We start from the raw sequence: 16,354 nt of genomic DNA on the forward strand, positions 1-16,354 counted from the left end.
CTTAAGTGAACTGCTCTCATGAATAAAGCTCTGTCAATCAGGTGTTCTATCTGTCAAACTAGCTTACTCTCAAACACCACTGATCAATCATGGCGAACAGTTGTACTAAACAGAACATATTAATTATAGCATGGCAAAATCTGAAAAATGCCCCAGACATTAGTTATGTATTTCATCAGACTTTAGTCGATTATTGTCGTAACTGAACAAGTATGACAGATCCATTACCCACAGGGGACAAAGCTATTCTCAGGAGTTGAAAACACTTCCAAATCATAAGTAATGGTGCAATGATTCGGTTTGTTGTTTAACGGATTATAGAATGTAAAATTATTTTTCAACACCAGTTGAAAAATATCCAAGTAACAAAATATGGACTTAAGACGTCCAGCACCATGCAACAGCATTGGTAAGTGGAATGATGAAGACAGTGTGATTTTTTTCACCTCACAATTAAAGCTTATTTGGGTTTCAAAGGTGCAACATTATTTTAATCACAAATGTGACATTTTTAGCAGCAAGTAATTAAACAATTTCCATTTGCTACAAATGACTGCATTATGTACACAAGTAAAAGTCAGTGAGTTTCCTTTTAATTTCTACTGTATCTGACACATCATTCCTACGTGCTGCAAAGACAGAGGATGTGCCACGACCACCCAGAGATCAGAATTTACATCTCCAGAAACAAGCTGACCAGATTAGTCCAGAATGACAAAATAATCCTCATGAATGGAAATGGGTCAGTTTAGCCTTGATGCTCATGTTTCTATTCATACTGCAATTATAAATGATTTTACTTTTTTATTTTTCATATTGTTATGGCAGCAAAGGGCTCTCCAATATCCTCCATCTTCCCATTATGGCACTGACATTATGCTTAAAACTATTTCTCTAATAGAAGCCAGCTAGCTGCAGGGACAGGAATAATTAATTGAAAATCAACCTCAGTCTCCACAGCAGATGATAGCATACCTGTGGATATACAGGAAATACATCCATGAGTTTCTGGGTATAGCTGGGTCTTCATTACTGAGGCAATCCAGAGGTTACAGGGTCTATCTCGAGGTTATCAAAGAAAGCTTTTGCAGTCTAATTCTTTGCAATTTCTTTGCAAATAGAGTTTTAATTTTTTTTCCCTCTGGTGAATTTTTCTGCTCATCAAAGTGGACAAAATGTTCTGGGGAACAAAATCCTTTTTTCATTTTTGTCATCATGTCAGGTGCAACACAGCCAGACGGAGTAAAACTTCCTCTCCACTGCCCCAACAATATGTCCTAACCCCAACCTCAGACGAGCACCCTTTATTGTACTTGTGTGAATGTTTTCACTTCTCACACGTGCCATCCTATGGCCTGAGTCAAATGGCCCACTTTGTGACAAGATATGGGCAGTATTATGCTATGGGCCCACAGCTGCTAGTAACTGGTTTGAGATTGGCCGCACTCATTTCACACAGTGGCTGTATTGCCCACAGGTACCTTCATCCCATCAAGCCTAAGATGGATTAAAAACCAAATACCAGAGGTGAAATGGCAGAGTGCTAACACCCTGGTGAGCTAGTTCCCCAATTTCTTTGATTTTGATTTCCACAGAAGCTTTATGTAAGAGTAAATTAAAATAGCATGATTGCAATTTATACTTGGATCAGAATTATGATTAAAGCAAGTGTATGGAATCTTCATCAGCATCCTTTGTCTCACCTGTAGTATGTATAAGGAGTCAAGTTAGGGATCTCTAACACCTGGGCATCTGGCTCATTCTCTGCTTCGTATAGTAAAACCCACTCTTCATCTTCTCCCATCACTCCTATCTGAGAATAAAAACATCAACTATAATTGATGCTAGTTTATTTAAACCATTCAATTAGAAGGAAAAAGTTGTTTGAGTTAGACTATTGTTAAAATGGAAGGTTTTATCAGTAACATATGAAAACAGGCAATAGGTAAAATAAAACATTTTTTATTCAAAGTTAAAACTCCAAAAATCAATAATTCTGGTTCTGCAGTTCTGATATATAATATTCTGCTTTAGAAATTTAAAACAATTATTAGCTTATTTAACTATTACAATCAAACTATAGAAAAGTCATAATCCAGATAGGGAAGTTAATTTGCAGCATCGGTTTTATACTCTAGGTAGAATTCCACATTCAAATAAATACATTCTTCTTTACAGATTATATACAAATGACTTGAATAATAAGAATTTTCTTTCCTCCTACACATTGCTAATCTCCAAAGAATTAAACATTGGACTGCTCTACTGCCAAATGCCTTTTTCAATTTAGCTGAGAAAACGTACATTTATTTTGGATGAGTCAGGTATTTTCCCCCTCTAGTGATGAGGTACTCATCACCAAGGTCAGACCTTGCTGTTGGTGACAGCCAGGAGTAATGCTACCAGCAGCAGTATCTTCAGTTAATGCCTGGGGAGTAGCTGTAAATTGGCATTGCCAGCACGCTTGTGATTTTCCCTAATCTTCAAGCATCAGCACCAGGAATCTCCTACTTGTACTCAAGTGTAGTCCAGTATTCTGTTTGTTGAAAGCTGGTTTCTCCCACTACAACAGGGTCGGAGCGAGTGGCAGAGAAGCAGGACAAATTTCCTTCAGTTTCTCTCTGAAGTAGCTCTCAGCATCTCGAGTTTGACTCTCTATGTATGAGCTACAGAAAGTAATAGGTTCCCCTTGATCTGAGCAGGTCGCTCCCTATCTCACGTGGCAGAGCCGGAGATCTGAACATAAGGAGAAAAAGAGGCAAGGAGGCGAGAAAACAAAAACTGAAGAAGGGTTTGATATCCGAAACATTGGGCATGATTTTGACCCTAAGCCAGGAAGGAGGCGGGGGGGGGGTCAAATTGCGGACGGGAAACCCGGCAGTACGGGTTTCCCAGACATCCTTACGATTTTGACGTAAGGACGGCTTTTATTTTTTTTGTTAGTTTGCCGTCCGATTGGCCGGCCTGATTGACAGACTGACCTCAGTTGGACGGGAGAGCAGCCAGGGAGAGGATGTGTTCAGGTAAGTCTTTGATTGTATGGATTGGGCATGGGGGCACCGGTGGGCATGGGGGTCACGGGGGGGGAGTCAGTCATGGGAGGAGGGATCGGGGGTCAGTCGTTGGGGGGTGGGGAGGGTGTCGGGATCTGGGGTCATTGAGGGGGAGAGTGAACGTTGGGGTGGGGGGGTTGTGGGGTCATTGTGGGGGTCCACGATCGTGGGGTGGGGGGGGGGGGGGTCGGAGGTTCGCAATTGTTGGGGGGTCGCTGCAGGTAGGCTTGTTCGGCTTGTGGGAAGCACTCCTGCTCCTCCGGGCCCACAAGCTGTACCTGAAAGGCACTTACCTGCAGTTACGGGCCTTCTCGCCTCCTTTCACGTGGCGTAAAGGAGCAGGCCCGAGAATCCCAGCCCCTAGGGGGTGAAGAAATTGCAAATTCTGCACAAATGGAGGCCCTCAGCCTCCTTGAAAGCCTGTCCACCTATCCCGCCCCAGTGAAAACCGGAAATAGTTGGGTTGGGTGCGGGTCTGAAATAGTTGCAATTTTGAATACCCCCCCAACATCCCACCCATTTTTGAATGTTAAAATCATGCCCGTTGACTCACTTGTGTTCTCGCGATAGATAATGCCTGACCTGATGAGTGATTCCAGCGTTTCCTGTTTTTGTTTCAAAGTCCTTCTCCTCATTCTTACAGCCAAATCACCCCACAGTGTTACGTAATCTTCTCCAGCAATATATCCCAATCCACAACCTCCATTCCTGAATGTCTGGATTACTGCTAGTCTCCAACCCCCTCCACTCCTTCATCAGAGGTATATTTTGCAGCCATTGTTCTGTGACCTCTGGACCTCTATTCCAAAACCACATCACCTCACTACCTCCCTTTCCCCGTCTTCAAAAGGCTCCTAAAGCCTATCTCTGGCTGTGCCTTCAATCTCTCCTGAGTTCCTTTACTTCCTGCTCCTCGTCCACGTGTCCTCTCCTACCAACCAAAAGCATGGGGGAAAGAAACCAGATGATCATTCATCCCATTTGCTGCTTGCAGCGCTTTGCTGTGTGAATCAGCTACCACATTTGCCTATGTGACAACAGTGGCTACATTTCAAAAGTAATTCATTGGTTGTGATGTGCTTTGTTACATCCTGAGGACGTGATAATATGCTATATAAATGCAAGTTATTTCTCTCGTCAAATGTTATTCTATGTGACGAGTGCTATGTAAATGTTAAGTTGTTACTGTTGCTGCTGATCTTACTGAAGAAAATGATTGCACCAGCACATAAATTGCTTAATAGCACATATCAGAATATGTATTTCTTATTTCTCCGTTTGTAAGGAAAGAACACTTCTTGGATGATAGCGGATTCATCAATTGAAAAATTGGCTTTAAACCAATTAGCTCTTGACCTGGGGAAAATTGCAAACCCAAGGAGTCATTCCTAACAGCAGAAATTCATGAGAAATTCATTTCAATGGCAAATGATGGGTTCCGGTTCCAGGTAATTCTGAACTTATTGCCATAGTGTTAAAGCATTTTAAACATAAACATGAATCATAGCTTGATGTTTATCTAAACTTTATTTTCTTTTTTTTAAATAAAGAAAACTAGGATTACCTTGTGGAAGAGTGTGGTCTGATACTTCCTCAGATTGGTTATAAATGTGTAGTGCACCAAGTAAAACTAGAAAGCAGGAGTCAATGGAATGTAACACTTTTCTGCCTTTATGCAGTTTCAATAATTTTTCAACCAGATTCTAAAGGTTTTTTTTTCACGAGTCCAGTGAAAAATTTGGACTTTGCAGCATCCTATGCAAATTTGGTCATTTGTTCTATAATTGACAAGAAAGATTTCTTCCAAAAGATGGTGGACAGATATAGTTCAAAAACAATACAGTTCTTCACTGTTAGTGGCTAGAGATCTACCAGATAGTTAGAAATCTCAACTTGTAGGTAGTAGAGCTTATAATTTGTTGCAAGCAAAATGCAAAAAGGTTTAATCAATGGCCAGCTCATACACAGATTTCTGTGTATGAGCTGGCCATTGATTTGCTTGATAGAAATCTGCCAGGTTTTGTACTATAGCTGAAAATTTGCTGTACATTTGTGTGTTTTGCATAGTACCACATCTAAAAATGTGTCACAGACCTGTCCTTCCACTATCCATTTTGAGATAGACGTTTTCCCATCAAATCCTGGCCGGAATTGCAGCATGGCTGATCGAGGACTGATATTTGAGATCACAAGGTTGGATGGAGCACCTGGGAGTTCTGAAAAACAGATGAGTTGAATACACAATGTCATCCCTTTTCTTTTCCTTTCACCCTAAGCACTGATGAGAAGGCAAGCAGATTATTGCATTAGTGGAAGCAACTGATCTAGAATTCCCGTAGCTTATACACTATAAATTCATCCTCTATCTAGAACACCCAATAACCGAGCCCAAGTTAGGTTCTTATTCATTAATAAATCTCACACAATTGAAAGGGTCAAGTCGTAAGTTAAGATCACTGTGCCAACCACACCCCTGTTACAACAGGATGTCTTACCTGGTGGTACTCCAGAGGAGATGGTAGATAATGTCACAACTCCACTGCCAGCTGTTGTTATGGCTGCCACCTCAATGGTGTAGGTAGTAAGGGAAGCCAGTCCTGTTACCTTGTATTCGCGTGTTACATTTGGCAATATGTGGCTCAAGCGACTTTCATTTCTGTTATACACCTCCCAAGAAACCTGGTAACCTGCACAGCACACAATAACAGATAGGTGTTCAATAGAGATTGATCTTTTTATTTACAAGTATTTTACAAGTAGTTTGGTACTAATTTAGAATGCATGCTCCTTCAGCGAATACTACTTTGCTTTTGTCAGTCTGTGACCTAATATATTTAAAACATCATGCATCAAATGCTTTCTACAGAGAAATGGATCCGACAATAATGAAATGAACAAGTTAACGATGCAGGTTTGAAGGCAGTTCATGTATAGAAAACAATTTAAGAGAATACGGTCCAAATATACTTGTGTTCTATTGAGGTTAAAACACCTTTTTGTTGTTCCACACAGTTTGTCTGAAGGTGCAGTTTTACCTCCTTTAGTTGCTGCTTCTCAGATATAACTACTGCTGGGCCGTCTATACCATTAAAGGGTTAACAGGCCCTTTCATTGGCCTCCTGCAGGCTGCCAACTAAAGGCAAAATGATTCCAGTCTAGAGTTAAAAAGTAAAGGTTTGACTGCTATAGAACACCCAGAAATGCTTTTAAGATTTCTGTACCTGGATAAATTCTGCTTCTGCTTCCAACATTTTTGGGGGAGAAAGAAGTGCACATGCAGAACAGAGATTTGGCACACAGGGGGAAATAAGAATCCCAACACAGATTGTGGCAGACTAAACAAAGCTTTGCAAACTGACTTGCACGGACAGATGAGCATATATCAGAATAAATGTAGCAACTGCACAATTATTTGGTCGAGGGAAATATTGCTGAAAGATATAGGGCAGATTATCCTGTTCTTGCCCCTGGCTGTATTGGATCGCCTGGGCACTTGGCATAGAGGAAAATCAGGCAGGAGGTGGGGGAGGTGGGAATCACGCACCTGTAAGGGATCCCACCTAATTTTCCGTCCATTCATTTAAATGGATGGAAAATCGAATGGGTTCCTTTACTGGCTGTGCTCCTCCCTGTCCAATTTTTCTCTATGTGCTGTGTCCAGGCGTCCAATACACCCAGGCATGGGACAGGAAAATCTGCCGCATAGTGTTTAAAAATGAACTTTAATATTTCTTTAGTAAATTTTGATGAACCATTTTATATGCAACAAAACATGTTTCGATACAATGAGAGTTTCTTTCCTGATTTACCACCCAGCAAGCATAAAGCTAAACTCAAGTTGATTAGTCTGGTAAACAACTTAGAACACAAATGCCATATTTGGCCCTTAGCCCAAACATCTGCTGTTTATGGCAACTGATAAACATCTGAGAAAATTAAGACAGAGGCATTTTTTTTGATTACTGCTGCAGACATAATACAATGCAGCTTGCATACTATAATGAAATAGGTCTGACGATGCATGCTGCTCCCACTAGCTTTGATCTTTTAACAGCCTGTGTTAAATAGCTTCGAGCTGGCAGGAGAAGCAGACACAACATGTGGAGGTAATGGTTTTGAAGTGTGATAACAGAATGTTTAGGTATGTTGTCCAAATGAAAACAGAGGGAGTATTAGTATGCAGTCAATCTTTATATGACTGAAATTCTGAACACCAAATATAGCTAACCCTAAAGTATTGATTTAAATTGCATGTAAATTGGCATTCTTAGAAGTGAAGTGAGGAAAAGTTAAAATGAAAATTAAGCAAACTAACCCATTCTTCATGGCATACATTTACTTTTTTGCCAGCTGGATCTCCTCAATAGAAACATAACTTATTTTTCTGTCATTAGTATGAAACTAAGAACTCTAATAGTAAGTTCACTTATGGTGAATAATGATACCATAATTGTTATGCCCCAATTAACATAACTAAAATCTAAAACCTTCAATTAAATTATTGAAGCTGCATTAGAATACAATAGAATTCATCAGTAACTCATATCCCACAGGGTTTAAATGGCTGAAGCTGGCCAGAAGCCTGAAATTGATGAGGCTCTAGTATAGTAATTTTCATAATGCATATTTTAGATAAATTCAGGTACAGTGAAACAATCCAAATCTGAAACACCTGGCAGCAAAGTTTCATTTCAGATTTCAGGATTAGATTGGCAGGAATTAAACTGATCTTCAGCTGCCTTCATCACAATCCTTGTACTGTACAAACAGTAGAGGTCTTTTTTATTAGTCATTCTCAGGATGTGGGCATTGCTAGCAAGGACAAAACTTAAGGGGAACCAGTGGACGTAGTGTATTTAGACTTCCAGAAGGCATTCGACAAGGTGCCACATAAAAGATTATTGCTCAAGATAAAGAATCACTGGATTGGGGGTAATATTCTGGCATGGGTGGAGGATTGGTTATCTAACAGGAAGCAGAGAGTTGGGATAAATGGTTCATTCTCGGACTGGCAACCAGTGGCCAGTGGTGTTCCGCAGGGGTCGGTGCTGGGTCCCCAACTCTTTACGATCTATATTAACGATTTGGAGAAGGGGACCGAGTGCAACATATCGAAGTTTGCAGATGATACAAAGGTGGGAGGGAAAGTAGAGAGTGAGGAGGACATAAAAAACCTGCATGGGGATATAGACAGGCTGGGTGAGTGGGCGGAGATTTGGCAGATGAAATACAATATTGGAAAATGTGAGGTTATGCACTTTGGCAGGAAAAAACAGAGAGCAAGTTATTTTCTTGATGGCAAGAGACTGGAAAGTACTGCAGTACAAAGGGATCTGGGGGTCCTAGTGCAAGAAAATCAAAAAGTTAGTATGCAGGTGCAGCAGGTGATCAAGAAGGCCAACGGAATGTTGGCTTTTATTGCTAGGGGGATAGAATATAAAAACAGGGAGGTATTGGTGAGACCGTACCTGGAATACTGCATACAGTTTTGGTGTCCATACTTAAGAAAAGACATACTTGCTCTCGAGGCAGTAAAAAGAAGGTTCACTCGGTTAATCCCGGGGATGAGGGGGCGGACATACGAGGAGAGGTTGAAAAGATTGGGACTCTACTCATTGGAGTTCAGAAGAATGAGAGGCGATCTTATTGAAACATATAAGATTGTGAAGGGGCTTGATCGGGTGGATGCGGTAAGGATGTTCCCAAGGATGGGTGAAACTAGAACTAGGGGGCATAATCTTAGAATAAGGGGCTGCTCCTTCAAAACTGAGATGAGGGGAAACTTCTTCACTCAGAGGGTGGTAGGTCTGTGGAATTTGCTGCCCCAGGAAGCTGTGGAAGCTACATCGTTGAATAAATTCAAAGCAGAAATAGACAGTTTCTTAGAAGTGAAGGGAATTAGGGGTTACGGGGAGCGGGCAGGAAAGTGGACATGAATTTAGATTTGAGGTTAGGATCAGATCAGCCATGATCTTATTAAATGGCGGAGCAGGCTCGAAGGGCCGATTGGCCTACTCCAGCTCCTATTTCTTATGTTCTTATGTTCTTATTGCCCATCCCTAGTTGCCCTTGAGAAGGTGGTGGTGGTGAGCTGCCGTCTTGAACCGCAGCAATCCATGTGGTGAAGGTGCTTCCAGAGTGGTGCTTACAAATTAGTATTTGCAGCACAGAGAGGGGTGAATTTTCACCTTTACCATCGGGTGGGGTGTAAATCGGACAAGGTGTAAATCAGGCGGTCGATCCGCTACTGGAAAATTCACCCCAGAGAACTAATTGGAATATTAGTGTGGATATTTGTGCATGCAGTACACGGCCCGCCTGATTTTCTGTACATTAATATTAACAGATAGGTGGGCTGCTAATCTTTATGCCCAATATTCTACTTCGTTACATAGAATTACTTAGAAATTACAAACGGAAACAGGCTATTCAACCCAACCAGTCCACATTGTTGTTTATCCTCCACAGGATCCTAATCCCAAATAATTGCTCAATTCCCATATCCCTTTATTCCCTCTTCCTTCAACCACTTATCTAACCTATTCTTAAATGTTGACATGGCCTCTGCTTCTATCACTAACTCCTGTAGTACATTCCTCAGCCTCACACTCCTGTGTAAATGTAAGGAATCTTACAACACCAAGTTATAGTCCAACAGTTTTATTTGAAAATCACAAGCTTTCGGAGGCTTTCTCCTTCGTCAGGTGTGTGTGGGATTCCTTGAAATTTATCGCATATATAGACAGAGAACAAAAAAAAGTTATCTGTTTTTAATACAACTGGTCATTCTCTCTCTTCCTCCTCCTTTCGGATGCCTCTGTGTAAAGGAGTTTCACATGTTCTTTGTCCTAAATATCATTTAATCTTATATGTATGTCCCCTTGTTCCAGGCCCCATAATCATTAGAAACAATCTGTTTTGACATCCCATCCCGTCTTAATTTTAAATACCTCTATCAAATGAGCCCTCAATCTCTTCTGTTCTAAAAAAACCATTTTAGTGCTTCTGGTAAACAAATCTCGATAACAGGGGCATCATAAAATTTAACCTATGGTGACTATAATCCGTGAGATTGTGTAATAATGCATAATTTCCACCAATATGTTCCTCCACTCCATTTGCAAACAGATGATGATTTATACTTTCCACTGAAGTTTGATGATGCAAATTCAGTGGAGAAGAAGGTTGGAGGAAAAAAGTTGCCCCATGCCTGCAACTGTATGTGTAGCCAGAAACTTCTGAAATAGTCTAGCTCCATCTGTGCTGTGCACAGTTATGTCATGTTGTTTACAAAATTTATGTTCACAGAATTCTGTGAACTGTGTTGGAGATCTGTGTGTGCTGTGTACTCGTTCTGCAGTTAAGTGATGTTCACACAACGAGTGCACAGCACACACAGATCTCCAACACAGTTTTTCTTAATGTGCAAAACAGTACTTTTTCCCAGTATCACAGCTATTTGTAATTTTTATCTGACTGTTGTCTTGGCCAGTTCATCTTACGCTGAAAGGATCAGCTCAATGTCGCCTTTGTTTACTGTGCTACACAATCGAGCTGGCCACTTTCCACCTAAGCAAAGGCTCAGCAATAACAATTGGCTACCATTAGGCTGCAAGCAACCATCCTTGGTGTCTGCTTTTTAAATTGTTAAATCACACATCAGGCACCAGGGGGTAAATTTTAATCCCCAAGAACGGGTGGGAGGTTAAAATAATGGGTTTTTGGAGCGGAACCACAACCCAGCTCCAACTCACCCGTTTCTGGGTTTAACTCAGGCAGGTTTGTCTGCGTGTGGAGAGCAGACACCAGGAAGTCCCGCCCCCACTTAAAGCCGGCAGGCTGATACTTAATAGGTCAATGTACCTCATTGAGATACTTGAGGTACTTAACATTTTGTGTATTGGAAAAATAAAATGAATTTAACCGTACCTGTTCGGGTTTCCTATCCCTTCCGAATCGTGTCAGGTGAAAGCAGGCGGGGAGGGCCGAATCCACGAGGTGAGTGCCTTTATTACACTGCTTGTGGGCCCAGAGGAGCAAGAGTGTTTCATCCAGGCCCAACAAGCTCACCTGGCCGACAGGAACCCCGCGGTCGGCCGACACCCCCTCCCCCATGCTAGAACCCTCCCCGATGCTGGGCTCCCCCCACCCCCAATCTCCCTTGGTGGCTGGACCCTCGATATCCGTTGCTGGCTGGACACCCCCCCCACCAATGTCATCCAGAACCCCACCTCCGATTTTTTGCAGTGCTGACGATCTCTCTCTCTCTCTCTCACGCCCCCTCTCTGATTCACAGCTCCTTTCACTGCTGACAGGCAGCCGGCCTGTCAATCTGGCTGCCTGGCACATGGGAAACCCGGAAGCTGAAATACTTACCTTCAATTGAGTTGCCATCACAGATTGCGATGCACAAAATTCGCTTCTGGGTTCCCCACGCGAATATCTGTGGACGTGTGAGGTACGTGGCTCAGAGTAAAAATCATGCCCCAGATTTCTGAGTGTTGGCATTTGGAGTTTTGATATTTCACTAAGCTTCTGAGTTATCCAATTAGCCAGGTAAATACCTAGCAATTGTTTCACCAATGGTCCCAGAGCTAAAGCTGCAGCACAAATCCACTGTATCTGACATGCAGCTAATAGTTAAGAAATTCTATCCATTGATAAAAATAATAAAATACCTAGGGAGGGACAAGATCAATGGTTTGGTACCTTGAGTCTGCCTCCAGGTCTCTGTGGGAGGAAAAGGAGAAAGAGGGAACCCAAAATAGAAAGAGGCAAAAAGTGAGAGGAAAAAAACAGAAATAGAGAAAGAAAAAGAATCAGAGCAAAATAAAGCCAGAGAGAGGAAGAGAAGGGAGCAAAAAGAAAGACAGAGAGAGACAGAGCAAAATAGAAAGAAAAAGAGAGGAAGAGTGAGTGAGAAAGGGGAGAGAGAAAAAACAATAAAAGAAAGAGAAAATCAAAGAAAAATAGAGAATGAAGAGAGGGCAAGAGAAAAAGTGAAAGAGGGAGAGAGAATGAGAAAAAAAGAGAAAGAAAGTGAGAAAAGGAGAGAAAGTTACAGAAGGTTTGGCAGGAAAGCAGGACGAACTGCTTTTTCTTTTTGACTTTGAGCAATACCACTGGACACGAATTTGTAAAAAAAATATGTTTTCCTAGTGCTATTTGTTGTGTGAAGATGCTGAAAGTTTTTCAGGCAGAAGCCAATTTCTATGCTTATGCTTGCTGACCTCTGCTGTTTGCTCATGAATTCCTGCCAATCAGATGTTCAGAGCTTTGAATTTCCGCAGGGGTTGTCCTGCTCTCCTGCCGTAACTTGTAAAGAATCCTTTAAGGAAATAATTTCACTCTTCTCCAATTCCACCCACCCCCTACTGGCTCCCATGCTTTTTAAATTACACTAACTAGTAACTCTCAATTACATTTAAGTAATCCACCAAATTCTTCAGCCTTTAGTATTAAAATGTTATTAAATTAAAGAGCTTTGTAACTGGATGATTAATTGTTAACCTGCTGAGTTGTTAGATCCTGTTCGGCCTAAATTGGTATTTGCTTTTAATCTCAAGTGTATCAGTTGGCAATGACGTTGTGCTTTCTATAGATGTATGCAAGTCAGCAATACTGCCTTGATTTGTTTTTTTTGTAGGAATGATAACAGTCTGAACTTGGCAAATCAATTTTCTTTTCTCACTGCTTTACTATTACTTTCCTGTGAACTAGCTGTCTGAATGCCACACGACATTCTCAGATTTGCGCAGTCCCTTTATGTCTGCATAGGAACACTGCAATATTTACAAGCTGGCCTCCTCTCCATGACTGGAAGATATAAAAAGCCCTCTCAATAAGAAGACACCATGGAGCTATCCATTAGGATTATTTTTTCACAAGAGTACTAAAACCATTCTTATGCTTACTCCTCAACTCTAAAAGCATACTTTAAAAAGGTAGTGACTACTGATTTATACGTATTTTTATGTGAAGCATTTATCCCTCCTCCTGGAGTACTCTCATGAAAAGACCAAAAGATATGAATGGTTACTAAATCATCAATTAAATGGCTATACAGCACGTTTCATCCTCTCCACCCCCGTATAGGTGTTGCACTGGCTACTGCTCGATAACATAGTATAGCATCTAATAAGTTCTCAATTATGTTACCAACATTTTGCTGAATTACTAAAATGCTTGTGACTTGAGGGTTAATTGCTGACCTGCTGCATTATCAGATCTTGATTTTCATAAATTAGTATTTGCTTTCAATCCACTATACTGAAATTGGTATGGACAGGAGTGAGTTAAGATGAAATGGGCAGTTTTTTTGTGGCACCAAGGATGGACCTCATTGAGGTATTTTGATGAGTTGACATTTAAAGGAGCAAACTGCATGAATGCCCAACTCAAGAACACTTACAATTTAATGCTAGCAGAATCCAGCTTTTCAAGTAAATTTGCCCCCCTTTATGCATTCTATTTCTTTCTCTTTTAAATTCCACCCGCCGCACTCAAGACATGGCCAATCGAGTGGGCAAAACAACTCGTTCTTTGGCCTCTACCAATACCTCTCTTCAGTCAGCTGCTCAGAACAGCTTGTGATGATTCTCCCTCCTCTTATTCCTCCTTGGTAAAGAGAGAATTTTGCATATTGAGAATCTTGAATGCAAATACAAATCCTACAAGTTCTTGGCACAGTGCACTGAAATCAAGGGTTACGGTGGATCCCGTTAAATGGAGTCACTGTGTTAACAATAATAACTTACTTATATAGCGTCTTTAATGTAGAAAAACACCCAAGGCACTTCACAAAGGCATGAGGAAAAATGGGTGCAGAGCCAAAGGAGGGCCATGAAGAAGGAGAGGGAAGTGGAGAGGGGGAGAAGTTTGGGGAGGAAGTTGTAGACAAATAGCCTAAGTGGCTGAATGCACAGCTGTTAATGATGGGATGAAGGGAGGAGTCTAACAGGAGACTGAGGTTACACAGACTGGTTCAGCCTGAGCCATTAGCCAGAGAGTGAGGTGAGGAGGGTATGGACCTTGTGGAAGGGGCCAAAGCGATGGCTTTGATCTACCCAATGTTTAGCTGGAGGAAGTTACGGTTCATCTAAGGCTGGATGTTGTGCAATGAGTCTGACAGCATAAAGACAGTGGTGAGGTAAAGCTGGATGGCATCGGCGCACTTGAGAAAGCAGTAAGGATGTGGAAAGAAAGAACAATGAACCTGTATTTGTACAGCGCCTTTCACAACCACGGGACATCCTAAGGTGCTTCACATACAACAATGTTCTTTTGAAGTATAGTCACTGTAATGTAGGAGAAGGTGCTGGAGGAGTTGGGGAAGAGGCCATGGTGTGACTTGGTGATAAAGGCCACACTACCATTGCGGCGGTTTGGGCAGGGTAGGTAGTGGAAAGTATAATCAGGTGGGGAGACTTCGGTAAGGGCAAGGTGTCACCACTGGTGTCCCAAGTTTCGCTACCAGCCAGGATGCTAATGCGATCATCCACAATAAGGTCACAGATGGCAAGGATCTAGTTCGTAAGTGAGCGGACATTCTGGAGGACAATTCAGAGAGAAGCATTGATAGTTGATCCACTGGCTGAATCCATGGGGCGGTGGTGGGTGGGAAGAGCAGGGTGGAAAGGAGGTTAGCTCCCAACGAGTACACTGGGTGGAAAAGTTAATGAGAGTGGAGGATGGGGCAGTTGGGGTCACTGCTCTTGAAGAGGTAGAAAAGCATGCCATAATGGACCTGTCAGAGAATGCTGAGAGAGGAACAGAGGGTAACTGTGGGCTTGTTCAAGGGAAGTTCAAGCCTTTGAGTATAGAAAGTGAAAATAATGAACCTGTCAGTTTTCTTCATCGACTCAAGGAAAGCTCCGTTATCAGTTATCACTGGTGAGAACTGACTGAACTCATTGCAACTGAGCTTAGCAACTTCAAGTATCAAGGACACAGACTGGTACTTGAATCTACAACCTGTAGATTATAAAGTGATTGCAATAACTAATACATTAATCAGGGTCGCATGCTTAAATATTCATTTTCAAGCAATTCTGAATGAGTTCAAGAAACAGATCAAGGCCAATGAAAAAAATCACTTGACCTTTAAATCAAGACTAAGAAAAAACAAAGGAAAAACAGTACATTGCTTAACAATTGAATCAAGAGCACTAGATAAGCCATATTGCGAATGATCAAGTAGTGACTGATGAACTGCTTTAAGCACATACATGCACACTATACAAATAAACAGTGCTTGCACAGTCATGGACTTAGAGATTTGGACATAATTCCATCAACTGGAAAATCTATTGAAGATTGCACAGCAGCTGCATTAGGCTACCTCATCCAGTTACTGGGAGGATTTGTTTACTCACAGTATATTTCTGACAGGCCAATGAGTTTTGCAATGATGTTAGTGATCGAGTCTGATAGATACCTAGCCACATCACGCCACAAAACACTTGAATACCCAGCCTTATTAAACCTTCAAGCACTTGTCATTGCCAACATAGTAACATAGTAGATGTGCCAAATATATGCAGTTCCTGATTGTTAAAAAGCAAGGGAGAACTTTTTATTCAAAGTACTCTCCCTTTCTAGACAAGAAAATTATATTCTTGCCAGATTTTTGTTTTACTTGTTTTAAAAAAATCACATCAACTTTGTTTCCATCATAGAGACCCTCGAGCTATATCTGTATTTATGACATTTATCTCTTACCTTTTTTTAAAGACAAGAATACAAAGGAAGGCAACATGAAATGGATTGGAAGTAGGGATGTGAAATTTATCTGGAGTGGGAAAGTGGTTGTGGATCTTGGTAGAATTACTGCAGGTGTTGGGCTTTGGGAAATGGTTCTGGGGTATGGCAGTACTATGGTGGGGTGAGGGGAACCAGCAGTTCATAGCACTAGGGGGGGGGTAGAATGTGGCGTTTAATTTACTAGCCGATTCAGGGAGTCTGCCAGAAGTGGGGATGGTTATTACAGCATTTGATGTTAGTAGGGAGTCTTGGGGTATGACAGCACTGTGAGGGAAGGTCTGAGAACTTGGGGGGGAAGGGATGGAACTTTAACAGGTGGCAAAGTCACAGAAAGTGGTCTCACTGTGGAGGGTGCTGTGGTGTGGGATGCTGAGGGATTCCTAAAGTGCTGTGGTGTGGGGTTGTTTGGCAGTATGGCTACACTGGAGGAGGTCTCATGGTCTGGAAACACTGTGGGGTGTTCTGGGATCTGGGGACAGTGAAGAGAAAGGGACCCTTGGTTCTGGGAGCATTGGTAGTTCCAGCAACAGTCAGGGGGA

At 41.7% G+C, this 16,354-nt stretch overlaps 1 protein-coding gene across 3 annotated transcripts in view; it reads right to left on the minus strand.

Annotated features, from left to right (window-relative positions):
* The window catches only part of sdk1a (sidekick cell adhesion molecule 1a), a 682,245-nt gene that overhangs the window by 99,054 nt on the left and 566,837 nt on the right, over positions 1 to 16,354 (minus strand). For 2 of the 3 annotated variants that reach the window (XM_068002894.1, XM_068002893.1), the window contains exons 1-3: positions 5,549 to 5,706; positions 5,148 to 5,269; positions 1,704 to 1,813 (exon numbers count right to left, since the gene is read on the minus strand). In XM_068002894.1, coding sequence (XP_067858995.1) covers positions 1,704 to 1,813; positions 5,148 to 5,213 — 176 coding nt within the window. In that variant the 5' untranslated portion in view covers positions 5,214 to 5,269; positions 5,549 to 5,706. Of the gene's footprint in view, positions 1 to 1,703; positions 1,814 to 5,147; positions 5,270 to 5,548; positions 5,707 to 16,354 lie in introns of those variants that run through there. The other variant, XM_068002895.1, reaches the window with a different exon arrangement.

Source organism: Heptranchias perlo, chromosome 22 (genome assembly GCF_035084215.1).
Source record: "Heptranchias perlo isolate sHepPer1 chromosome 22, sHepPer1.hap1, whole genome shotgun sequence".
In the NCBI taxonomy this organism is placed as follows: Eukaryota; Metazoa; Chordata; class Chondrichthyes; order Hexanchiformes; family Hexanchidae; genus Heptranchias; species Heptranchias perlo.